The 27,215-nt window shown below is 49.0% G+C and overlaps 1 protein-coding gene across 1 annotated transcript in view; it reads right to left on the bottom strand.

The window, feature by feature from the left end:
• Window positions 1–8,987: 8,987 nt before the first annotated feature.
• BANF2 (BANF family member 2) overlaps window positions 8,988–27,215 on the bottom strand; it is a 34,595-nt gene continuing 16,367 nt past the window's right edge. The window contains exons 2-3 of the mRNA XM_059039130.2: window positions 19,564–19,692; window positions 8,988–11,127 (exon numbers count right to left, since the gene is read on the bottom strand). Coding sequence (XP_058895113.1) covers window positions 10,981–11,127; window positions 19,564–19,689 — 273 coding nt within the window. The 5' untranslated portion in view covers window positions 19,690–19,692 and the 3' untranslated portion in view covers window positions 8,988–10,980. The remainder of the gene's footprint in view (window positions 11,128–19,563; window positions 19,693–27,215) is intronic.

Here is a 27,215-nt window from a genome sequence, read left to right as displayed (position 1 = left end):
TTGGAGATTAGTCCTTTGTCCGTTGTTTCACTTGCAAATATTTTCTCCCATCTGAGCACTGTCTTTTATTCTTGTTTCTGGTTTCTTTTGCTGTGCAAAAGCTTTTAAGTTTAATTAGGTCCCATTTGTTTATTTTTGTTTTTATGTTCATTACTCTAGGAGGTGGGTCAAAAAGGATCTTGCTGTGATTTATGTCATAAAATGTTCTGCCTATGTTTTCCTCTAAGAGTTTTATAGTGTCTGGTCTTACATTTAGGTCTTTAAACTTGTTTTTAAATGATCTTTTTGGGCAGAGAATGAGCCACAGGGGGCAGATGTGGAAGCAGGAGGCTCAGGGAGGAAGGGATTGTCATCTTCCAGAGAAGAGCAGTACCGCGTGGTGCGGAGCTAAGGAACTGGGCAGGTCATGCATGCATTTTGAAGTTGGGGTTGACAGCACCAAGTGATGAACTGGACGGGGGTGTGAGGAAGGGGAGACCACTCCTTTGGGGTCCAGCAGTGGTGATCGCATCTGGGCTGAGCCGTTGGCAATGCCCCTAAAAGGGGCTGTCCCTTGTCACCCTCTCCAGCCTGCCTGGGATGTTATGACAGCAGCTCACACCCTCTGGAGGAAGGACTCACCCCCACCCCTCACTCCCCACCATCAGACAGACTTTCTCAACCAGGGGTCAGGGTTCCCTGGATGGGCTCTCAGGAATCTCGGGGTTTAGAGAGAGAGAGGGAGTTTGAAACTATTTGTAGGGGTCCTGAAATGCCAGCATGAGAGGTACTCATCCTCCTCCCAAGGTCTCAGCCCCTTGAGAAACACTTAAATTACTTTATCCCACATCAAAATGTTTTGTAGTATCTGGGAAAGCTAAATATACATATACCTATGAGCCAGCAATTCTGCTCTGAGGTATATGTCCAAGATAAATGATAATACATTCACCAAAAGACAAGTACAAGAATGTTCTCTGCAGCACTATTTGTCAAGAAACAACTTAGTCCAATTGTTTAACAGAATAGTATACAGTCACAAAAAAGAAAGAACTGTGCCTGTGATATCATGCATGAATCCTACAAACATAATGGAAAGAGACAGACACAGAAGTATGCACATTGCATGCTACCGTTATATCAAGTTCAAGAACAGGATATGCTACGTCTGCTGCTAGATGTCAGGATAGCCTTGGGGAGGTGGACCTGTCTGAAGGGGCTTTAGGGACCTCCTGGCTGCTGGTAGTGCCCTGTTCTCCACCTGGGCCGGTATTCCATTCCTGAAAACTCACCAAGCTGCTTATTTATGATTTGTGTACCTTTCTGTGTGTGTATTACACATCAATAAAAAATTTTTAAAAGACCATGTTCCATAACTCGATCACCCATCATATTCATAAGACTTTAAGTAACTTTACTTTTCCCAAAATTCAAATGGACCTTCAAAAACACAGATTTAACATATTGAGAATATTTAAGAGAACATTTTAAGTGTTAATAGTCATTCTGAAGGCAGAATTCCAGAAACGTTCCCAGCTAAGATTGGGTGTCTCCCCCAACAGTGGCTGGGTCCCAGGGGTCTGGGTGCGCATTGGATTCATGGGGCAGATCAGGAGGGAAGCCCTTTGGTCCTTGAGGTGGCCCAGCCTGCTGGTGGAGGTGACCTGGGGGCAGCTCTGGGATTGGGGCCATTGCTGATCCTCCGCCCACCCTGGAAGTCCCTGGAGCCTGGCCAGAAGTAGCCTAAAATGGGAGGCTCCTAGGGAGGCCCTGCTGCTTTGCCAGCCTGGCCGAGAGGGGAGTCCCAGCTTCCTGCAGGAGCTTCCTCTCCCCCCTCACTGTGCTGTGCCCGGTGCCTATGCAGGAGACCGCCTGCTCTGCAGAGACCAGGGGCTGCCATCTGTGTCCAGGCTGGGAGCCTGCTCCCTGGAGGAGCTCCAGGGCTGGGGGCTGGGTGGGTCACTGGTGGGCTTGCTCTGTGTGGGCCCCAGGAAGATTTGGGCTCCTTCCCCAAGCATGCCTTTGTGCTCTCCAGTCACGGGGGCTAGTCTGTCGGGGTCCACCCCTTCCAGTTTCACTACCAGGCAGAACCAACAGCCCTCAAGCCAGCCGCCTGTCCACCTGGCTCCCAAGTTGAATCAAGGAAGAACACTGACTAGGACTTGAGGGGAGACCAGAGCCTGCACTCACATCCAGAGGAGGAGGTCGGGGTCCCCAAGTTTATAGGGAGACCCTCCGTGCTGGCCGCCAACTCAATTCAACATTTGGTTATTGAGCACCTCCCCCATGCCAGGCCCTGGGCCAGGCCCTAATTGTTCATTTTAGGGGGTTGAAACAATAAACAAAATAAGCAAATTATACAGTATATTATAAGGTGATAAATGCTCTGGGGAAACATAAGAATAAAGCTGGGAGAGGAGATGCTGGGGGTGACGTTTCTAACAGGAGGGCCTTGCTTAGAAAGGGTCTCGAAAGCAGAGCCTTGAAGGGTAGCAGCGAGCCGGGCAGGGACTGGGGAAGGGGCTCCGGGCTCAGGGAACAGCCGTGCAGAGGTCCCTGCCAGCAAGAGAGTGTGATGTGTTTCAGGATCAACAGAGAGGCTGGCCTGGCTGGGCGGTGAGAGCCAGTGAGGCAGAGACAGAGGGATGAGGGAGGGACAGGCCAGACTGCAGGGCATTCTGGGCCACATAAGGAATCTGGTTTTGCCTTGAGTGAAACGGAGTGAGATGTGGTCAGACCCACTCAAAGCCACATTCAGCAGATTGGGTCGACCTTTGCAGAAAAGCAGTTGCAGTGAGAATCAGAAGCTTTGAAGGTGTCTGTTTTTCCACTGTAGATCCATTTCTAGGCATCTTCCTAAAGGAAAGATCGGGAATGCTGCAAAGATTTATATTTAAGCCTCCATTCATTCATTCATTCAATAAAACATGGTTACCTGCTCACAGAAACCACCTAAAAGTCCCAAACTAGGGGCACTATTAAATACACGATTGCACGTAAATTTGATGAATTGTTATATAACCAGTAGAGACTATTCTTCAAAGATTTCATAATGAAGGAAAATGTTTAAAACGTATAAGTGAAGGAAACAGGATAACTGATGTTTGATAGAATCTCCATCTGTTGATTTAAATGGACACGTGCACTTACTCTCCTATGATGATCCTTGAAAAAGTTATGCTCAGTGAAAGGAGCCAGTCAGAAAAGCCCGCAGAGTGTACAATTCTATTTTTATGAAATGTCCAGAATAGGCAAATCCATAGAGACAGAAGGTAGATTAGTGGTTTCCAGGGGCTGGACTGGGGGGTGGGGGGTGATCGCTAATGGAGCTGCTAATGGGGATTCTTTTGGGGTTGATGAAAATTCCCGAAATTAAATAGCAGTGGTGGCTGCACAACTCTGTGAATACACTAAAAAAACCACTGAGCTGTATACTTTGGGAAGGTGAGTTTTATGATGTGTGAAATATATTTCAATAAAGCTGTTATTAACAAATGTATACCTATGCAAGTGAAGAAAGAGTAGAAAGGAATACAATAAAATATTGGATGGTATTGATAGTTTTTTGGGGAGAGTTATGAATTTTCTTCCATAAATTCTCCTATATTTGAGTAATGGTGGTAAATTTTCAAAAAAAACAAAGAAAAGGGACATATATGGCATGGAACAGAGCCTTCCCGGGGACTTTCTGTGAATCTCACCCCCTCCCCAGAAAGACTCCGTGGCAGTGAATTGAGATGTTTGCCCCAATTTTCCACGCTCCCCACTGCCGGCAGACAGCACTGCCTGGTCCCCTTGGGCACTGGGTGAAACTATATGACGTGTTCTGGCCAATGATTTGTTTGTGAAAGTGACCTGTCAGCTCCGAGCCAGCCCATGTAATTGCCGGTGTGAGACACCCCCAGGGCTCTCTTTCTGCTGCAGCAGCCTTCAAATGTTCTACAAGGAACTGCTCCATCAGCCCGGGTCCTGGAGGGAGGGCCATCCAGAACCGTCCCCAGCAGACCTGAAATGGGCCTGTGATGTGGCTGAGATACAAGGCTTGATTGTTTTCAGCCGCTGAGCTCTTTCTTGTTTGTTGTTGCTGTTGTCACAGTACAACCTAGCAGGTAACGACCAATGTGCATAAACAAGGAGAGCTGAGCTGTCGCTGCCACCAGCCTGCAGCTGCTGCCACAATAAAATAATGCCGTGGCTACACACTGCACTGCTGGAGGGCACCCCAGCTCCTTTTCCACTTCAGATGGCTTTCTGTCTATTTTTGCATTCTCTTTAAAGCAAAGCTGAGAGATAGGAGAGTCAGATATTTTCCTCATTTCACAGACAAGTCAAGGGGTTTGGCTGCGGTCTCAGACCCACTTGTGGCATTATCCAGGTCTTCTGAATCTCTGCCCAGTGTCCTGGCCACAAGCAGACCCTCAGTCTGGTCCAAGAAGATCCAGTCACTGGACTAGGCCAAGCAATCAAAGAGCATAGTTTGCGCAGGAAGGTTTGTCTTTAAAATAAACCAGAGGGGAAAACAATGCATAGCTATGGAGAATCTGGTAGAAATGGATCCAGAAAGACAACTACCCTCTTCCAGTTCTCCAAGGTAACCTTGACCTTAGGAAGTTAAGTGGGAACTAGAGAATAGGGGGAGTGAGTGAAAAAGAAGGTCCCAAAGTCTCCAAGTTGGAGAATTCTAAGTGGAGCTTTCTCTCTGCCTAGAAGGATGGAGTTCGGGATGTGAGACCAGCCATATGGGAGAATCCAGGGGAAGGACGGGGTGTTGGATGCACAGCATGGCTGTCCCAAGGGCCTCGTCCACCTGTCTCTAGAGCTCTCGTTCTTTGTGTTCCAAAATGGAATGTCTTCTATTGTTTTTTTTCTGATCACAAAAGTAATACTGATAAAAAGCTCAAGTGATTATCTGTCTATCTATCTGATCTCCTATCCATCTATCTATCTACATTTTGTACACAAATGAATCCCTCTATAAAACCCACCCATCCTTCCATGGTCCTAGACAACTAACTCCACCCCTTGTTCCTATTGCACTGAGAAAAGAGAGGCTGTGGGAAGAGATATTCCATATCTCCCACCTCCCTGCGTCAGGCCCCTGCTCTTCCTCCCCTCCTGTGGTCCTCTGCGGAGGAGCCTGTGTGCTCCCAGCCAAGGCCAGTCCTTCCTCCTGTGCCCTGGATTCCACCGGCACCTGCTCAAGGACGCAGTGACAGCAACTCTTCTCTCTCTCTCCCGCATCCCCAGGGCTCCCGTTTCTGGGGTCTTCTGCACAGCGTGCAAAAATTCTCTCCAGCCCTGATTCCCAGTCCTCACCCACCTGACCTGTCGGCAGCATCTGACACAGGTGCCCCACCCTCCTTCCCGGAAACACCGCCTTCCAGCAGCATCGGGAACCTCCAACCTCTCGCGTGATCCTGCCCCATCTCTTCGTAGCGCTCTCTCATCCCTCTGCTTTCTCAGCCCTTGATCCACTCCCGTTTTCTATCGAAGCTCACCCCCATCGGCTCTACCTTCAGGATAGATCTGGTGACCCACCATCACCTCCCACCTGGGTCCCCGCACAGCTTCCTAACTGGCCCCTTGAGACTCTTTCAAACACAGCAGGGTGATCTTCTCAATTGTGTGTCCGATCACATGGTTCTCCAGTGGGGTCCCATCTCTATCCCAGTTAAAGCCAAAGTCCTGTTGATGACCTACAAGGCCCACACAATCTGACCTCATTTCCTGCTGCCCCCGACCTGGCTTGCCTCCTCTCCCTGAAGTCAGCAGGCGCACCCCACCTCAGGGCCTTTGCACCGGCTCTTCCCTCTGCTGGAGTATCTCCTGCCAGGCTTCCCACAGCTCTCAGCTCATCCCTTCCAGGCTTTTTACCTGGCCTGGCTGCCCTGTTTAAAATCTCCCGTCTCCCTAACAGTCTTGACCCCCTTTCCCTGCTTTCTTTTCTTTCTGTTTTTTCATTTTTAAGATTTTTTTTGATGTGGACCATTTCTAAAGTCTTTATTGAATTTGTTACAATATTGCTTCTATTTTATGTTTTGGTTTTTTTGGCCACGAGGCATGTGGGACCTTAGCTCCCTGACCAGGGATAGAACCCACACCCCCTGCATTGGAAGGCAAATTCTTAAGCACTGGACCGCCAGGGAAGTCCCCCTTGCTTTCTTTTCTTCACTCATCCTGCAACTAATTTATAAGGCTGAACCACATAAAATTGTCCATATTCAACCACTTATGACCCCTACCATGTCAATTTCATACCACCCAAATTAATATATATTTTACTTATTCACCTTTGTTTCCCGCCTTCTCCCATTAGAATGCCAGCTTCTGAGGGAAGATAGTCTCATCTGCTATGTTTTCTCCTGTACCAAGAACCACCTGGCACAGAGTATGTGCCCAGCAAACATCTGTTGAGTGATTCTTTCTCAGTGACCTGTTTCCCCCACTATCTCACGGTCATCTTTGCATGGCCATTCGAACAGGTCTCCCTCACTCCTTCCAATGCCTGTCTGTACCTGGTAGATGCCACCTTTGAGTCCCTGAGAGCACTTTGAAATCACCAGATACACTCCCTCTCCCACCCCCAAGGCGGCTCTGCAGGCAGCAGGCACAGCTTCAGACAGACCCGGATTGAAACCACCCGTCAGTCAGTGTGACGGGCTTACTTAACCTCTTTGCTGTTCAGAGTCCCCACCTGTAAGACAGAGAAAATGCCACCTTCTCGCCCCAGGAGGACTTGGGGAACGCGAGTGAAGGGCTGGTGTGGTGTGCGCTGAATCAACCCCTTGTATTCCTACTTGTAAAGATTTAGAACAGCTATCGGTTAAAATTTATATATATTTCCAGAAACACTTGCTTAAAGGTTTGTCTCAAGCTTCCTTTCAGAGCTTTCCAGGAATCAGTCACCCCAGACCACCCACAGCTGGTCACACAATGGACACTCCGGTCTCGCCCTGAGATTGTCACAGCTTTGTCCCACCTCCTCCCACCCCAAGACACACTTAAAAAAAAATATTTTGTTCTCCTGCTCCACCCCCATCACAGTCGCTTGGATTCTGTGTGTGACCCGTGGTGACCCCTCTCCTTATCTCCACCCACCAGGATGCCATCAGGAGGCTTTCTAAAATATAGGTAAAGTAGGAGGTTCTCAGTTTATACCCAGAGATACTCCACACTCCCAGGCCTCACGTGGGAATTTATCAGTTAGCTACAGCTGCCCTACCAACTGCCCCCAAAACACAGTGGCTTAAAACAGTGCGATGTATTTGTACACGTCTTTGGGGTAGTTGGGTGGTTTTTCTCATCTGGGCCAAGCACTTCTGACCTCAGCTGGACTCACTCACGGGTCTGAGGTCAGCTGATGGGTGGGCTGGTCCAGGAAGGCCTCACCTGCATGTCTGGAGGTTGGCTGGCCGTTGGCCGAGGCGGTGGCCACCTGTCTCTTGTCCTCCAGTGAGCGAACCCAGGCTCGTTTGTGTGGTGGTCACAGGGGGTTCACACCTGTCACGGTGTCACCTCTGCCATATGCCTTTGGCCAAAGCAAGTCACAGGGTCAGTCCAGATGCAGCAGGAAGGGAGATGGACTCTTGACAGGCGGAGCTGCAGAGTCTTTGTGAAGGGTGTGGGTACCAGGAGGAGAGGAGGGTTATGGGTATTTTTCACATCAGTTGCTACAGCGTCTTTCTTAGGGGTGGGAGCAGGGCCCACTATCCTGGGTTACCAGCCCAGTTGTGTCCCGGTCCTGCCAACTGCTGAGAGCACTAGCCTTCCTCAAGATGGAGGCTTCTGAAATGGGGCCAGCTAGCCTCTCACACTCAGCCTCTGTCTGGGGGAAACGGTAGGGGCAGGGGCGGGAGAGCCTCGCACTTGGCAGCCCACAGCCCCACCCCTTACCTCTCCTGCAGGGTCCTCAGCTCACTCTCTCTGTGCCAGTTGGGCTTGTCTTTCCCCTCATAGCTCCTTCTCTCCCCACCTCCCGGTCCCCCAGCTTCCTCCCCTCCTTCTTCTCCATCCTCAGCTCACTCAACCCTGACCTCCCCTTTTAACACCTCCTCCTAGCAGCCTTCCCTGGCCACACTCATCCGTACCCACCTCCCCTTTCTTTCAATAATGATACACAGTCAGTGCTGCACATTTTAAAACTTAGGTTTTTAGAGCTACCACACAGGAAGCTCTTACCAGGTGCAGGAATTTGCGTCTGTTCTCAAAGCCAGGGCTACTCCAGACCCCACCTGTGGCAGAGCTGTCAGCGTCCTGCCCCGCCATGTGCCCTGCCGTCACTGCCTGGGTGCCCGTGCCTGCCCTTCTGGGCCTGAACACCTTCTCAGTGGGGTTCATTTTCACCACGCGGCTGGCTTGGGAGCTGAGTGATTAACTTCCCGGGGGAGTAGCCCTCAACAAACGACAGAGAAGGTGTGATGGACACCCCAGGGTGGGGTGAATTAACACGTGTCTACACCGATTCCTGAGTCCCCAGCAGGGTTGAGGTCAGCTGCCCACAGTGATAAAGCGTGACCCGCACCTGACACAGAGACCCCTTTACTGGCTGTTTGCCCCCTGGCCACACTCCCTACCCCCACCTGCACCTCCCCCACCACCTCTGGGCTGTTCTGCCCTCCCCTCTCCCATCACTTCTCGGCTGTAAGCTCCTTGAAACCACAGAAACTCATATTTCTTTCCCTTGCTTTTCCCACAGTGTCTAACCATGCTCAGAACCTTAGACACTCCATAAATACTCATTGAAATTATGTATTAAGTCATGGATGCCCCCAAACTACAGATATTGGGCCAAGAGTCAGTATCGACCCCTCTTCCTCACAGTCGTTTCAGCTCCTGAGCTCTCCTGATGACATATACTGGACATGTACCATGAGAGAGAAATCAACCTTGGTTGGCTAAATCACTGAGATTTGGGGGTTTGTTTGTTATAGCAGCATTCTGTGGCCTATTCTGACTGATACAGTGATCCAACTCGACGAACAAAGAGATGTGTCAAAATAAAGAATTCAGGAATGACAAAGCTATGATTTTTAACATAATGATACAAAGATTAATGATAAGCTCTTAAATATGCAACTAAAACTAAGTAACTGCAGGGGGTATGCTTATGGGAAGAACGCATACACTATCTAAACCTTCACAAATTAAAAGTAACAATAAAACCAACTAAAAATTGAGAGGGAAGAAGTAAAAGTGTTAATTTCTTTTTACTTTTATTTCTTTGTTTGGTAGGAATTTATACCATCTAATATTGAAAAACAAAGTTTAAAATAAACCTAATGATACTAACTTCTCTCTAACCGCTTTCTCCACGTTATTCTTTAAACTCAGAAGAAATTGATTTAGAAATTACTATATCTAGTGATAAAAAAATTCAGTGAAGTTCAGCAATTCTTTCAGTTCAGTTCCACTTTTTTTCTTCTGTTAAAATAAAATTAAATCTTAACACTGTTGTCTTAGGTTAGGTTCTTCTGGAAGCAGACTCTAAAATTTGAGTATTTCATTGTGTATAGAGGGTGGTCCCAGGAAGCCCTGGTAGGGGAGTGGGAAATCAAGGCAGGGAGGGGAAGGAAGCAAGGCCGGGTGTTAAAGAGCAGGGGCCACTCTTTATGGGGAGCTCGGCTTAGCCCCCGTAGAGAGCTGGGGAAAACTGCGTCAGAGCTGTCCCACCCATAGGGAGAGGACCTAGGGCATTTGGCCATCAACTTCCACCCATGATTAACGGCTCCCCTGAGTGTTAACTCCCAGGTACTTCTTCTCTGCCCTGTGCATGGGCTGACCCCACTCCTGCAGCCAGAGAACCCCTCAGGCTGAGGAGATTCAGGTGCTTTTGAGGGAAGTAACGGACTCTCCTAGAACAGTGAATGCCACCAGGATATGGGCTGGACACCAACAACACCTGCTACGTTTCTTAAGTTTAAGAGGACTGTATCATGGATTCATCCCAACTGAATTATACCAACTGAAAGAAAACAATGTACCTCAAAGAGCTACATGTTGTGTGATTCCATTTATACAGTTTTCTGGAAAAGTCCAAAGTCTAAGGACAGAAAACAGACCCTTGGTTGCCAAGGGCTGGGGAGGAGTGAGGGATGACTACAGGGAGGCTCCAGGGAACTCGCTGGGGTGATGAAGATGATGTTTATCTCCATGATGGTGGTGGTTACAGGACAATGCATTTGTCAAAGTTCATAGAACTATGCACCTAAAAAGGGCAAGTTTTACCATAGGTAGATTATATCTCAAAAATCTGTCTGTGATGCTCTTAAAAATGTTTGCATACTATTTGCTATTTCAAGAAAGTTTAATTCTCCCTTGAGGATGTAGGCACTTGGTTCTAAAACTAGAACAAGGCAGAAGTGATGTTGTGTGAATCAGAGTCTAGGTCATGAAAGACTGCAGCTTCCTACTCTCTTATTCCCTCCTGGGTCACCCTCTCTGGGGGAAGCTAGATGCCAGTCATCATAGCCCGAGGGAGGCCCACTCAGAGACCACCTGTGGCCTGGGGCCACCAGCCGAGGAGCCTTCTTGGAAGTGGGTCCCCTAGCCCCCACCAACCTGCTCCCAGGCCCACAGTTTGTAACCACACAGGGAACCCTGAGACAGATCCACCCAGCTAAGCATCTCTCAGTTCCTGACCCTCAGAAACTGAGCGAGACAAAATGATTGTGTGCGTGAAGCGGCTATGTTTTGGGTTCATTTGTTATGCAGCAATAGATAACTGCTACGCTGACTTAAAATTTAATTTCCATTTTTAAATAAAATTATCCATTCCTTTAGATAAATTTATGCTAAGAGACAGTTGGCATGATATTGGTGAATGATGGCCGTTTCTGGGTGGTAGAATCTGGGGGTCATTTTTCTTGTGTTTGTCCTTCTTTACACTCTTGAACTACTTTTTATAACAAATGTGTGTCAATAAAGTGGAAAAGAAAAATAACGACTTGGAGCCCAGAGTCAGTGCAGAGGTACCATTTCCTAGCAGCAGTGCGGGGGGAAGGTCTACAGGAAGCAGGAGCACCACTCCTTCAGGCAGTTTGAGCTCTCCTGGGCCTCATACTTGGTGGCACCGCAGCAGCAAATGAGCCACTTCTGAAACTCGGCTTCGTTCTTGTGCATCAGAAGGAACTGTCCCAACAGCATGTAGGCCTGCATGGAGGAACACGGGAAACGTACTCAGCTGTGCTCTCCCTCCCCTGGCAAATCAAAGGAGGGGGCACAGGTCATATTCAAGGGAGAAGGGCTGTCCCTGAAACCCTGACCCTGGCGAAGCAGATTTGGACACTGGCCTGGGTGAGATGTGAGGTCAAGTTAAATGTCCATCTTTACAGGTGGCTTTGGGGGCCGTCTAGCCTGGAAGGAACCTGAACATGTCCTTGAGGTCTTGTTAAAAAGGCAGGATCTGACTCAGTAAGTCTGGGGTGAGGCCTGAAACTCTGCATTTCTAATGCTGGTCCCAGAACAATGTTTTGAGTAGTAAGAGCCTCGTGTACCTCTGATGCTCCCTTCAGGCCTCGGATCTAATATTTCTCTCTTTGAAACACACACAGAAATTAGAGGTGCTCCCCACCCTGCCACTTTCTCAATTGTTCAAGCACAGGGTTTCTAACTCTTGACACCGTTGCATTTGGGATAATTCTGTGTTCAGGTGCATTGTAGGAAGTTTAGCAGCATCCCTCGCCTGTACCCACTAGATGCCAGCAGTACACCCCCTACCTTGAATTGTGACAATCATGACCATCTCCAGACATTGCCAGGTGTCCCCCAGGGGACAGAATCTCCCGCAACTGAGAACCACTGCACCTGGGACTGGCAGGTGAAGGGCACCTTAGTATCAGTTTGTTTTTGCAAACCCGCTGCATGACTCCAGGCAACTCACTTAACCTGAAGTGAGAACCTGCAGAGCCTGGGGTTCAGTTTCTGCATCTTCCGAAGGCCCTTCATCTGCCCCGCCCCACCCTGCAAATTGGATTAAGTGAATTCAGTGTGAGACCAGTGGAGAAATGCAAATTCCTTTCTTGTCCTGGAAGATGCAGCCCTGTGGGAGGAGCAGACAAGGTATCAAGCATGCTGAACCTTGTCCCTTTTCCCCTTCTGAAGGGTCTCTGGATGAAAAACACATGTAAAGATTAAGTGCTCCACAAGTTGTGTGGTGTTCTCTGGTTTTCTGAGTCCTGGTCCCACAGCTTTTCATTCCTCTTGTGCTGTTTCATCACTGATAGTCATGAGGGGCAAGGGCCACAAGGAGAAAGAGATATCCAAGGCCACAGACTGGCCGGGACATGAACGGGGAAGGCCACGTTCAGTGCCCGGCTCTCCGGCCTGGAGTGAATGGGAACCAGTGTCCAGGCCTTGAGTCCTGGGCCCCCTCCAGGAAAACCCACTGGCATCTATGTATTTTACATCTATATATGTATATATGTATACATATACATATATCTATATATGTATTATAAAACATATATCTATATCTATATCTATACATATATCTATATATGTATCTATGTATGTATTATAAAACCAAGCAAACTTCATCTTAACCAAAATGAATGCATTTTTAAAAAGACAAATTAAATAGAAGCTGAATTCCAGTCATAAAATATACCCAAGCATTGGAGTTTGGGGTTAAAAAAAACTTTTTTAGTCCAGATCCAGTTGATGAAAAGAGACAAAAGCTAGGATTTCATGGTTATTTTATTATTTATTTATTTATTTTTAAAATAAATTTTTATTTATTTAATTTTTGGCTGTGTTGGGTCTTTGTTTCTGTGCGAGGGCTTTCTCTAGTTGCAGTGAGTGGGGGCCACTCTTCATCGCTCGCGGTGCACGGGCCTCTCACTGTCGCGGCCTCTCTTGTTGCGGAGCACAAACTCCAGACGCTCAGGCTCAGGAGTTGTGGCACATGGGCTTAGTTGCTCCGCGGCATGTGGGATGTTCCCAGACCAGGGCCTGAACCCGTGTCCCTGCATTGGCAGGCAGATTCTCAACCACTGCGTCACCAGAGAAGCCCGGTCATTTTAAATTGCTACTTTAATCATCTTTTTGAAAAAGTGGTGTAATTGATTAGAATGATCTCATTTTACTTTGTCAGCATCCTCGTCTTTTCAGGGGTGATTTTACTGAGGTTTTTTTTTTTTTTTTTTTAAGTTTATTTATTTATTTATTTATGGCTGTGCTGGATCTTCGTTGCTGCACGTGGGCTTTCTCTAGTTGTAGTGAGTTGGGGCTACTCTTCGTTGCAGTGCGCGGGCTTCTCATTGCAGTGGCTTTTCTTGTTGTGGAGCATGGGCTGTCGGCGCGCAAGCTTCAGTAGTTGTGGAATGTGGGCTCAGTAGTTGTGGCATATGGGCGTATTTGCTCCGCGATATATGGGATCATCCCGGACCAGGGCTCAAACCCATGTCCCCTGCATTGGCAGGCAGATTCTTAACCACTGCACCACCAGGGAAGTCCCTGAGATGTTTTTTAATTCAACGTTTTAAAAAATGAACATTTACTGAATGTTGATTGAGCCCATTGCTGCAATAAGTATGGGAGGTGCAGAGCTTTGTCCCAGGAGAGAGAACATTGGTGATAATAGTAGTAAGTGACGCTTTTGAGCCCCATGGGCAGGCTCAGACCCCTGATATGTTTGCCTGCTTCGGATCCTGACGTGCACCCCGTCCATTCTCCAGATGGGTCACTGAGAACCCTGGAGGTAAGACTCCTGTCCTCGGCCTCATTCCAGCACACCCCACCCATCCGCAGCCTGGCCTGGCACCTCCGCCATCCTGAGGCCTGGCTTCGGCTGCTCGGGTAACCAGAGCTTCCATGTCCCTCCATGCCCAGTAGCCAGGATGCCAGGGACCTCGTGGCTCGCAGGACCAGAGGCAAACTTTCCAGGAAAGCCACAGGCAAGAAGGCCTCATCTTTTGGCCTCCAGACACAAGTGGCAACTTGATGCTCCCTTCTGCCCTTTCTCTTGGGAAGTCAGCCTGCTTCTCCCTGCTCCCCAGAGAAGCAGGAGTCGTAGGCTCCCATCATGGCCCTGATGAAAGGAAGCCCTCTGGGTTTCTCTGCGGGCTCTAGAGAGCGAGCCCCTAACCAGGGGGAAGAGGAGCCACCCTCTGCCTCCTTGGGCCAAAGCTCAGAAAAACTTGGCTGCAGGGAGAGTGATGCAGATACTCTGACAGATGTCCCCACCTCCCGCCACCCTGGCCAGGGATGTTCATTCCTTCCTGAGGCAGCCTTTGCCCATGTGGCAGGTTGGCAGCTCAAGAGAAGACTTCCGTCACCTCCACATCCCAATCGTGAGCAGGTCTGGACAAGCCTCCAGCGTGCCGTGCCTGTTCCTTGCGAAACAGCAGCGATATTTGAGTCCGGGGTCCATGGTGAGTGAACCCATGCCGTCACACAGTCCCTGTGTTCAGAGCCCCACTTGGTTTGCTGCTGTGCTGCCACCATCTTGAAATTCCTGATGAATTTCAACAGGGGGCCGCCCATCTTCATCTTGCACTGGGTCGGCAGATTAGGTCCTGGTCCACGCTCATTAAAAGTTTCAGGGACTTCCCTGGCGGTCCAGTGGTTAAGACTTCGTGCTTCCACTGCAGGCGACGCAGGTTCGATCCCTGGTCAGGGAACTAAGATCCCCCATGGCGCGTGGAGCAGCCAAAAAAATAATTTTTCATCTCCACTATGACACCCGGCCTTTCAAACAGAGACACGTAGTCTCGGCCCCTCACTGTCAAGCTTACCCCCTGCCAGTTCCCATCCCCTCAGCACCCGTGGTAAATGGACTTTACAGCACCACCAGGCTTTGTTGTGTGATGAACAACTTTCTTTTTCTCTAGCTGGGCGTTGGCTCTTCAGCCTTCAGGGCCACCGAGTGCCAAAGACAACCTCGCAAATCCAGCCTCTGTCAGTCATTCCAGGGTAAAACTCCTTGTCTGAAGCGTGAATGTTCAATCCACTGTGCTTTCTTCCTCCTGCCTGCCTCCCTAGGACACACTTACACTAACACATTGTTTAACTGAAACTCAAATTCAATTTGAGCGTGCTGTATTTTACCTGGCAACCCTGCAGAGGGTAACCCCAAGCTTCTGTGACTGACTCCTTGTAGGGTCCGGGCATCAGGCAGAGCTGGCGGGGTGGGGGGGTCCCTTGCCCTACTACCCACCCCAGAGCCTGTCTGCCAGATTCAGATTTCGTCTCTCTAACCTTGAGTGACTTTGAGTGATGCACTTGGCTGCTTTGTGCCTGTTTTCTCATCGGTAAAATAGAGACGAAATAGTATACTTTACGGGATTTTTTTGGTAATGAAATGAAATAAGTATATGTAATGCACTCAGATCAGTGCCTGACATGGAGCAAACATCAGGTGCTGGTTCTATCAGGTGAGAGAGGCTCGGGGAGCAGGTGGGCATCCAGGACATTTGCTGCTCCCTCATCTTCCAAGTATGTTTCAGAAGGAAGATTTAGGCTCATGGTTATGATTTTGTAGGGTCTTCAAAGGGTACTGAGCCAAACCAGATTCTGTGGGATGTGAAACTTACTTCCACGCTGTTGGAGTAACCGCATAGGGCACTGCCCATGACTCTGAATCTACCGAGCGCCTGGCAATTCACCCCCCTCCCATTGGGTTTTCATAGGGAGAGGAGGAGTACAAGAAATCCAGAATAATCCTTTCTTCAGAGAAGATATGGGAGGACGCCAAAGGGAGCTGTGCCTTGAACAGGACATGTGGAAAAAACAATCGATAGTTTGGATGTGACAGCAAGGGGTCCACTGGGTACTCAGTGTTTAGAAACAGCAGCGTGTCTGGCCAGGGCGGGGGTGGGGGGTGGGAGGAGGGCTTGCTTCCGGAGGGGGTGGGCCATGAAGGAGACTAAAGTTCATTTTAAGAGGGGCCTTGGGTCCGCGGGAGGGTGGTCCCCATGTATTTGTGGTTCATGAACAGTCTGGTGGAGCATGGGGCTGAGGGTGGGGGGGGCAGAAGAATATAAGGCGGAGCTAGACCCGGCGCGGACACCTTGAACATCTTGAGCACGACATATTTTCCCTCTTCTGGTCATTCCTTTCACCTTTGCAGCCCTTTCGCCGTTAAATCTAGGCCAACGCTGTCCAGTAGAAACCTAATGTAGGCCAGCACACGTGTAATTTTTAATTTTCTAGAAGCCACAGCAAAAGGGGGAAAGAACAGGTGAAATGAATTCTAATAATTTGTATTTTTTCCCATATTTCTAAATTATGATCATTTCAACATGTAATCAATTTTAAAATTATTGATGAGATGCTTTCCATTTTGTTTGTTTGGCACTGAGTCTTTAACGTGGCTGTGTGTATTTTATATTTATAGTACAACTCAATTCAGACGGTACTCAACAGGTACAAGTGGTCCACGGCCGCCGTGCTGGATGGCCAAGATGTAGAACATCAGCCCCGGGGAAGGAAGGGCAGGCACGAAACAACCCAGAGAAAATGCAAACACATTTTTGACTTTTGAGACTTGGGTGAATCCATAGTTTTGAAAGTCAGGACTCCAACTGAGCAGGAGAACCGTTCAAGCCACAGACAAAGCTCTGGGAAAGTGCAGAGAGATATAGGGGCAACCCCGCCGAGCACTTCATGCCTCTGTAGAAGAAATGAAAGTTTGACTTGTGTGGGGCAGGCATCGAGGAGAAATTACTCAATTTAGAGGCTGGGGGGAGCTTGAGAAGGTGTCTCCATGCCTGCCCCTGTCCAGGGCCACAGCCCTAGAGGGATGATCAACACCCCCAGATGCACCCTGGGCTCCCAGGGTGGGGCTGGTGTCCCATCTCCTTGGGTTCCAGCATCTGGTGTCTCGGGAGTGGTGAGTGAGGGGCCCAGGCAAGCAGGGCTGAGGGCAGCCTCACACATCTGCATCCCAGCAGGTCCTCAGAAAGGCCCAGCACCCATGGGACAGGCCAAGGAAGCCACCATGAGCAGGGGTGGAGCCTGAGGGGATCTCTGCTCACAGCCAAGAAACCCCAGGGACCCCAGCCTGGGGAGGGGCCTGCCATGCCCAGGCCTTCTGCAGGCGGGGCGTGAAAACCCAGGAGCTCAGAGGATTGTGGGGCAGAGAAGCGATCTGTAGGACATCACCATGATGGATACCTGTCATCACTTGTTTGTCTAAACCCACAGGATGCGCTACACCAAGTGTGAGCCCTAATGTCAACTTTGGGCCTCGGGGAGATAACGTTGTCAGTGTAGGTTGTCCCGAACGAAACCTACCACTCCGGTGGGGATGCTGGTAATGCGGAGGCTGTGTATGGGGGCAGGGGTATAGGGAACCTCTCAGCACTTTCTTCTCAGTTTTGCTGTAAACCTAAAACTGCTCTAAAAAATAAAGCCTATGGAAAGCACTACAGGAACCTGCAGCTTTTTTGCTACATCTGAGCCGGCCGCCCTGCTGGGATCTGCCTGCCTCTTACTGCTGGCCCCGCCCACAGCCCCAGCCCCCCCAGAAGCACCTGATCCTCTTGTAGGTGCGACACTGGGGTCTCCTCCTGGATCCTCTTATAGGCCCAGCCAGGCTCCAGCACTTGATTCAGGGTCTCATCACCAAATCTCAGTGTAAGCCCCCTCCCTGCCAGGGTGACCTCCTGGTCCTGATCTTCTTGGATGGTTTGTGAACATATAATCCATGGCCGTTCTTGTCCTCACTCAGGACCTTGATCAAGGCACTCACTTTCCAGAGCCTCTGTCTCCTCGTTTGTAAAGTGGAGACAGCGACCTCTCATCTCATTCACAGGTGGGTGAGGGGCTCAAAGCAAAGGAAGAAGGTGAACCCCTGGCATCAGTGCCTGGAATTAGTGGCCCTTGGAATGAGTAGAGTCTAAAAGGGGAGGGCTGGTCATAGCTAGCCAGGAGGTGGGAAACACAGAGGAGCAGATCTCCAGGGACCTGGCCAGTTCCTCCTTCCCTATAGCCCTGACCCTGTGTAGGAAGTTCTTGGATGCCTGAAAATTTCTCATTATTCATTCATTCCTTTATCTTTAATATGCCTCTCATCCTACCTATAGTCACTTGAAACAAATTGGAAAAAGCAAAACTCTAGGGACAGAAAACAAATCAGTAGTTGCCAGGGGCTGAAGGTGGGAAATGTGAAGGGTAAGGGGAACATTTTGGCATGATGGGGTTGTTCTAGGCCTTGATTGTGGTAGTGGCTACATGACTACATGCATTTGTCAAAACTTGCAGAACTGTGTACTAAAAAAAGGTGAAATTTACCGTATGTAAATTAAAATATTTGTTGAACAATGAGTATGACTGAACAACAACAAAATCTCACAACTATGGAGACATTAAACCAATGGTGGTAGAAGCCAGAATGGCAGTGACTTCTGGGAGTGGGGGGGTGGAGTTGACTGGCAAGAGACACAGGGGAACCTTCTGGAATTCTCGAGGATCCTGATCACCGGATCCGGGTGGTGGATCTGTGCATGTATATCTATGTAAAAACTCACTGAGCTGAACCCATAACATCAGTGTGGATATGTTACACCACAATAGAAAAGTAAAAGGGACGATCATTTCTTCTAAAAAATAATTTTTAATTTAAAATGTCTTCCCTAATCAGGCTTGCCTGCTCTACTCTCTGCTTGGGAATGGTCCTCTCTGCTTTATCTGGGAGGAAAGAAGCAAATCTACCTCAATCTGTCTTCCTGACAATCCCACCTATTGCGTATTAGATTGTGGTAGATTCAGGTGATATTCAGAATGTTTAACAAGTGGTGCAGGGCAGCGTGCCACAGGCCCAGTCGTCCAGCTGCCCCCTGGACACAGCCGTGCGCTGGGCCGATGCAAACCAATCTCACCGTCAGCTGCGCGCTCAGCAGTTCCCCGCCTCCCTGGGCGTCTCTGCAGCCTCTTCTCACGCAGGGGTGAGGGCTGACTTTAAAGCTGAAGGGAACAAGCAGCAGCACCTCTGCTGGTGGTGCCTCTCTCAACCGAGTGTGCAAGGCTCCTGTGAATTCCCACCCGCTCACTTTCTCTGGGTTCTCTTTGGGAATATCTCCCATCCTCTCCTAAGGTTCATGCAGCCTTATATAATAGCACCATAGAAACAGTTGCATAGAAGAGAACGTTCTGATTCCATTGGCCATCATTGAGCCTTTTCTCGGACTGCTAGTGACATCTTAGAATAACTCACTTCCTCGTACTCTGGTGTAGACACCAGGCTGCTATGACTCCACCTGCCATGGCCTGATAGGACAAGAGACCCCCATGTCTCTTCATGGGGCCGGGGAGTGCACCCAAATCATCCATCCTGACAGCTCGGCCCCAGACTCGGGCGGCCGGCTCACTTCTGTCGACCCCTGGGTGTTTGAACACCAAGTGAATCATGCACAGCCCAGCTGCTCTGAGCCACAGTGATTCGATTTGCCCATTATCTGTGGACCCTGGCAGCTGCCCAAGCATGCGGGGTCAGTAGGCTCCAGCCAAGCATGTGGCACCCGGCCAAGTGGCAGCTTTGCTCTCTGACAGCCACTGGCAGGGCCACGTGGCACTGGCTGCCATCTGGCAGGATTAGGGGAATACAGGTTGAAAGAGAAGTTGGAGAAACAAGAAAAGAGGAATTACCTTGTTGAAACCGTTGGTGCACAGATTGATTGCAAGCTCACAGCCGACCCCGTCTACCCAGGCAACATCCTTTTCTCCAATGGGTTCAGAGAGGAAGGCTCTCAGCCTGGGAGACATGTGGTCCATGTTCTGCAACAGCCATGGGGAGGGAGACGGTTACGAAGCTGGGGAACCCCCTCGGCCTTCCGGGGGCGGGGGGCTGGGGCCAACAGACGGCGAGTATCCTGCCACCGCCCAACGTTTATTGGGAACTTTTAGATGCCAGGTGCAACGCACTGCTCTGAAACTTTAACATACGCATCCCCACCTGCACGGGTTAGGTGGGGATGTTAGTGATGGTCTCAGATAAGCCCAATAAATAAACCCCCATGAAAAGGGTGGGATTGATGCTAAGAGCTCTGATGGGTTCCTTGCCAACCTTCCCACCCTAAATGCTTAAAGAAACAGCCTGCTTCTCTTAGCCAGTGAACCTACCTTCTCCAGCGTTTTTTTTCATATTTTTATTTTAGCTTTTATCTCATTCTGTAATAGCTGGTTGTTTGGTTGCAAGTACAGAAAACTCTAACTGGCTCAAATATTAAAGAAGACACGATATAAGTCAGAAGCCTGAGAGTGAGGGTGGGTCTGGTACCATCAGGGTTGCAGATCCTTTTCTCTGATTCTTTCAACTTTTCTTCCCTGTGTTGGTTACGGTTGGGGTTGGTTCCCCTCATGGTGATGAAATGTCTGTTCCAGCACTCATGCCCCCCCCACAACATCTCAACCCCAAAAGAAGAAGTTTCTAAAGAGAGAGAAACTGTTTCTGAGGATTTCCAAGCAGAGCCTCATCCAGCTGTATGTCCAGTCCTGGATCTGGGAGTGGAGTCAGCTTTCTCTAAGCTGTACAAGCTGTGAGTTCAAGTACAGTTACCTGCACAAAATCAGGATGATTATCCAGAGAGCAGCGGGTGGGTGTGAAGGCAGTAACCATAACGTCCCACTATGGTCCACCCCTTTGATGAACTGACATTGGTACACTCTCCTGCCCTTATGTAACCATCAGAAATACCCACAGTTGTCTGAAATAGACTCACCCCTCCCCCAAAGGGTGGAGCTCTATGATTCATCCAGTTACTGGATTCAGACTCAAGTTCATATTTTCTGTGAGATGCGTCATACTCCCCATCATGTCTGGAAGTAGCTACTCAAGGGATGATGGTAACCTATGAACTAAATTCTGAAGTTCATCATCATCAACATAGCCAGCAACGATGGGAAAAACCAGGATATCTGCAGTAAGAATTTCCAGAAGGGGAATTCTCCATTTGGAGAAGGAGAAGGTGGGAAACACGAGAAGGTGGGAAACACACTCGTTTGCCATTGGTCAATAGCACATACGGTATTGAGGAAATATTGAGGATTCCTTGCCCTTGTGGTAAAGCCAGCTCCTCCAGCAGACAAGATGGTGGCCCCCAGTTCTGGGTTTGGGTGGGTCCCCATCCACCGCCCTGTTAACATCTGAGGGGCTTGGTGTTGATGCCTCCCCAAAAGATTCACTGTTGTAGCACCCCACTTCTTGTGGACACAGGCTCAGGGACCTCCCTGAGGGATGGGCAATCTCAGGCCACTCCTTGGCCAGTTTCCTTGGCATCTCAGCCCCCTTCAGAATGTACTGGGTTTCTTCTGTTCAAGTCCATGGGCTGGTGGTTGAGTGGAGATCTTCACAGGTCTGTAACCTTGATCTGTGCCCTGCTTGCTGCCCTGCATCTAACTACATCTCCGAGGTGGGGAGTTGCCCCAGATCTGCTCCTTGCCCCACTGCATCCCAGGTGCATCTTCACAGTAAGGCAATTGTCCCCTTTATCAAGCGTGACATCCTTCAGACAAGAGGCTCGGGAGACACCTGGGAACTGGGGCAGTGTTCTTCCGGGGCCCTAATCCTTTCTCTTGTTAAGTCACCTGACTGGTCGCCTGTGTTCTAAATTCAGCCAGAAAAGTCAGCTTTTCCAACCCAGCAGGACTTGCTCAAGCCACAGGCAGAAATGCCCTCTCTTAGCAAAGCTGTATTTTCAACCCTCTCACCCCGCCAATGGGCCACCTTCCCCCTGGATGTGAGTCTCCTAGGGCCTTAATGAGGATGCAGAGGTACACAGCGTCCCGAATATCCCATCAGACCTCCAGATGTAGAGTCTCCATACACATAATGTCTGTGTCCCCGGGTGAAGCGGGCCCACCAGAACCAGCCATTTCCCTACATGAGGGTCACTATCCTCTTCGTTTGTGTGAAGACACCCTCACTCCTCTCTGCCTGGATGCCTCCTCTCAGCCAGTCCCCACTGGAGGTTTGCTCCTTAGTTTATGATGCAAGCAACAGAAAATCCAGTTCCAGCTGGCTTACACTTAACGGAGGTTTACTAGCATGTGCCACCTAAATGTCCCGAGGTGGGTCACATGTGGTCTGATCAAGGCTCCCGCTTGATCTCCCCGTGACTCTCGTCTCTGCCTCCCTTTGTTCATTGGTTCAACCCTCAGCTCCACTCCTATTTGGAAATAATCGGGCTGCAGCAGGGCCTGCAAGCCACGGCCCCTCCCCCAAAGGAAAACACTGCTTTTCCTCCAGAAGCTGTGAATGTGTGCCTTCTCCAGTCAAATCATCGTACGCCAGGCCTAAGACATTGACTACGGCCTGATACATGTGTCTTCCCTCTGGTTCAGAAAGCAGGTTAGCGACCTGCAAAGCACACAGGTTGCAGGGGCGGGGATGGGACACAAAATCAGGGTAGTCGATGTGTTCCTGGGGGCACTTACCTGGGGAAATGACAACCATACGGGCTGAGGGTAGGAGAGCAACTCAGCACCCTCCACGTACTCCCCAGTAGGTTGTGAGGCCCCCAAGGCCCGCAGCGCCTCCCAAACGGCCTTTGCTCTGCACCCCAGCGCCAGTGCTGCGTACTGCACTGGCACACGGGAAACACTTGACCTCAACCCCAGAAGCATCTGTGGCTTTCACAGCACTGGTCCCCCAACCCGTCCCCATGCTCCCAACTCTCCTCCAGACCTTCCTGTAAAGCCCAGCTCCCCTTGTAAGCCTTCCTGCCCCAGGGAATATTTTGGATGAAACTAAACTCTCCAAGGAGTGATGAATCCAAATGCACTGATTTTCAGGGCCACGGGGCTCCTAAGGAAAGTGGTCGCGGTGTGTTGACTGATTCTTGTCCAGGAGCCACCGACTCTGCGAGTCTCAAATCCACGGATGTGTGAGCTGCGAATACAACATTACGTGGAGGACACAGATCTCTCTCTTCAGCAGTTAAATATGACCATCTCTCAATCTGTGAAAACGCGATACTGCGTGAATCTGCAGCACCCATCACCTCGTGGGACAGTGAGTCGGGGTTGGTGGCCCAGTTCAGGGCCTGGCGGTGAGAGATCAGGATTTCTGAGCGGGAGGAAGAGCCTGCGAGAGTGCTGGCCGGGTCACCAACTTTGCCCAGGGAAAATTCCACTCCCTATCCGCACTGGCCATCTGTTAAGTTAAACATCTCTGCCTATTCAAAGAATAAATGGAAAGTACAACATTGTTATCAAAGCACCAGCAGCATCAAAGACAGCCAGTCATTAGCAACACCTTGTGTGTTTGCTTTTCTCACACACTTGGATCCTTGAGACATTCTGGAGCATAGATGGAGATTTTTACCCTCCTCACGGACCACCGAGGAAAGGTCTTTGCATTCATGAGGGTGCCTTTGCGACAGTGGTCCTCAACTGGGGGCCAATTGTCACCCCCTCCAAACATGGGGCAATGTATCTGGAGACACGATGTCACAACTGGGGGGGCAAGAGTGCCACTGGCGTCTGATGGGCAGAGATCAGGGTTGCTGCCACACATCCTGTAATGCACACAGCAGCCCTTCCACAACAAAGAATTATCCTGTCTCAAACATCCAGAGCGTCAAGGCTGAGGAACCCTGGGCTACAAGGAATGGAGAACTCTGACTCAAACGGTCTTAAACAATAAATACATTTCTAATCTCACATAATCAGAAATCCATTGGTGAGGTGGACCCAGGATTTTGTCAGTCAGTGGCTCTGTTTTTCAAGTACCAGTCTAGCTGCCCCCAAGGTCCCGAGATGCCTATAGAATTTGCTCGGGTCTCATCCTGACATGAGAACTTCAAAAGGAAGGAGAGGTCATTTCTGCTTTGGCAGCAGAACCTCTACAGCAGAACTTCCCTTCCTTCTACTGGCCAAAACCAGGCCACATGCCCAGCCCTACACAAGTCACTGGCCATGGGAGTAAGACCACGGGGTGTGTGTGGGGGTGTATGAGGTCATCCTCCCAAGCACATGGCTGCTTGGAGAACGCTGGGGTCTCCAGGAAGTAGGAAGGGAGGAGGTGGGTGCTGGGTGGACAAATGACATTGTCTGCTCCATCTTCTAAACCCTGGACTAATATTCGGTCCATCGCAACTAGCGCTTCTCAAAGACTAATGTACACACCAACCACACGGGGGGTCTTGTTGAAAAATGCAGGTTCAGGGACTTCCATGGTGGCGCAGTGGTTAAGAATCCACCTGCCAATGCAGGGGACACAGGTTCAAGCCCTGATCCAGGAAGATCCCACATGCCACAGAGCAACTAAGCCCGTGCGCCACAACGACTGAACCCATGTGCCCCAAGTACTGAAGCCCGCATGCCTAGAGCCCGTGCTCCACAGCAAGAGAAGCCCCCACTCGTGCAGCAACAAAGATTCAACATAGCAAAAAATAAATTAATTAAATAAATAAATTTTAAAAAATAAATAAAATTCCCACTGTGATAGTGGAACTGTCTTTCTAAAAAAAAAAAAAAGAAAGAAAGAAAGAAAGAAAAAGAAAAATGCAGGTTCAGATGCAGCAGGTCTGGAGTGGACCTGAGACGCTGCATTTCTAACGAGTTCCTGGAAGGTGTTGACGCTCCCCGCCTGTGGATCGCACTTTGAGTAGCAAGGCATTACGTGATGCCACTTATTCTTTTCGTGTTATTTTATATTTCATCGTGATAAAATACATGCAGCGTAAAATTTACCACCTTAACCATTTTTAATTGTACAGTAGTGTTAAGTATATTCACATTATTGTGCGACTGATCTCCAGAAGTCTCTCATCTTGCAAAACTGAAACCCTTAAACCCATTAAACAAGTCCTCATTCCACACCTCACCCTGCTCCACCCTCAGCTCCTGGCAACCACCATTCTGCTTTCCGTCTCTATGAACGGGACTGCAGGGACCCCATATAAGCGGAATCATACAGTATTTGTCCTTTTGCGACTGGCTTCTTTCACTTAGGGTAATGTCCTTCAGGTTTAACCATGCTGTATCACGTGTTAGAATTTCTTCCTTTTTAAGGAAGCTCACCTTGTACATATATATCACATCTTGTTTATCCATTCATCCATTGATGGGCACTTGGGTTGTTTCCACCTTTTGGCTATTGTGAGTAATGCTGCTATGAATATGGGTATACAAACATCTCTTCGAGACCATGCTTTTAGTTCTTTTGGGTATGTACCCAGAAGTGGGATTCCTGGATCACATGGTAACTCTATGTCTACTCTTTTGAAGAACCACCATACTGTGTCCCATAGTGGCTGTACCAGTGCCACTTATTCTTAAACTTGACAGCACATTAGACTCACATTGGGAAACTTACAAATTACTGATGTTTAGGTCCCTCCTCCAGAGTTTGCTTTAATTAACGTGGAGTATGCCCTGAACGTTGGAATTTTTAAAAACTCCCCAGGTGATTCCAATATGCTGCAAAGTTTGAGAACCATTGCTTCCTTGTCATTTGCTTCTTTCTCATAAAATTATGAGCTGGTTTTCTAGGATGATGGGGTTCCAGCGAAGTGGGACTTTACAGTGGAGTCTCCACGGTCTGTGTTGCCAGATGGCATAAGCTCACCAACCTTCAGGCATTGTCTACACTCCCGCCCCAATCACCAGGCACATCATATCCTCATTAGACATCAACAGGAAGATTTAACTATGACCCTGATGGCTTTGAGGTCAGACAACTTCAGAGCAGGCAGACCTCAATAACGGCCTATCCCCCTGTTTTGAAAATTTTTTAAAAAGGGATCTTTACTTCAAAGGAAATTTTACCTAGGATCCGTTTATATAAAGTAGATCAAAGCAGAATTACTCTGTTGACTTGGGAACTAGGTGAGAACACCAACCCCTGCCCCAAACACGGGGCTGTCGGGTGGTCCCCGGTGCTTCCCCAGCCCCTCTCTGAACCAGCCTAAACCCCTCATGTCACGCATGAGAACACGGAAGCCCCAAAGTTTACATGACCTGCTCAAGACCATGCAGCTAGAAAAGCACGGCCGGCTCTGCTTCCCAGAAGGGCACCCCCTTCTAAGTCAGTGACATCTCCCAGTGGGGGGTGGCTTCAGGATAGGGGGCTGCAGTAGGGTCAGATTAAGCTCTTGCTCGAGGGCCATACGACAAAACAACTGCAAACGCTTTAACGTAGTGTCGTCCCACCAAAGCCGCCTGTGTTACAGGGTGTTCTTGTCAATGACATCGTTTTCAACCTCAAAGTAGTGTTTGGGGAAGACACATGACAGGAAATGACCTCGGTCAAGTCTGGGTTTAGATGCTTAGAGGAGTCACCTGTTTAAATAAAGAATACAAGTCAAGGGAATTTGAGCACGATTCTCAAAGGAATGACCTTCTAGTTGCGTATGTTTGACGACATTTAAAGATCATTTAAAAAATCTACACGAGGGCTTCCCTGGTGGCGCAGTGGTTGAGAGTCCGCCTGCCGATGCAGGGGACACGGGTTTGTGTCCCGGTCTGGGAAGATCCCACATGCCGCGGAGCGGCTGGGCCCGTGAGCCATGGCCGCTGAGCCTGCGCATCTGGAGCCTGTGCTCCGCAGCGGGAGAGGCCCGCGTACCGCAAAAAAAAAAAAAAAAAAAAAAATCTACACTATCGGTCTTTGTGAGGAGGTGATCACAAATTTATCCGCCTCGTTACATAAGTGGGGTGAGGGTGCGGGACTCTGATACCAGACAAATGGGCATATGGGGCTTGGGATGCCGTTTCCAGCGGGGACATGATATGTGAATTCGAAAGGTGATGCTGCTCAACACCCATTAGCGGGAAACAAAGTCATTATTCTCTGAAAACCGTGGGAGATGACACGAAATGTAACCCCAGTGAGGAAGACACTGAAGTGGACCGTACAGGAATATAATTAGACTACTATTGTTTTTCTGAAATGGAAACGGAAACGTGATATATTTTTAAATATACCATTTTATATCATATATGACTTTAAATGTGTGTAATTAAATTATAAAATCAAATAGTATATGTAGACTATTTTATCTAGATCCCTGAGAGTTTATATATTCAAAGAGCCAAAAAACATTTTGAGCAAATGAAAGATTATCTTATTTTCGTGTTTGCTTTCTATTCAGGCATTTATGGTATTGCCTTCCCCAGGAAACTACGGTATATTTAATACGTAGACTTTGTGTTTTGCCCTCACCCTTTATTGGCGTAGTAACAGGGGCTACAGGGGAGCGTTCTGCTGCTTACATCTTGTTCTATAAAATGTCCCACAAGATACATCTTTCGGAATTTAATGTGAAGAAAAAAGTATACCTTTCAAAATTGGCATA

This window comes from Kogia breviceps, chromosome 14 (genome assembly GCF_026419965.1).
Source record: "Kogia breviceps isolate mKogBre1 chromosome 14, mKogBre1 haplotype 1, whole genome shotgun sequence".
Taxonomy (NCBI): domain Eukaryota; kingdom Metazoa; phylum Chordata; class Mammalia; order Artiodactyla; family Physeteridae; genus Kogia; species Kogia breviceps.
The sequence above is the reverse complement of the archived record's forward strand: the minus strand, read 5'-3'. Positions and strand labels throughout refer to the sequence as shown.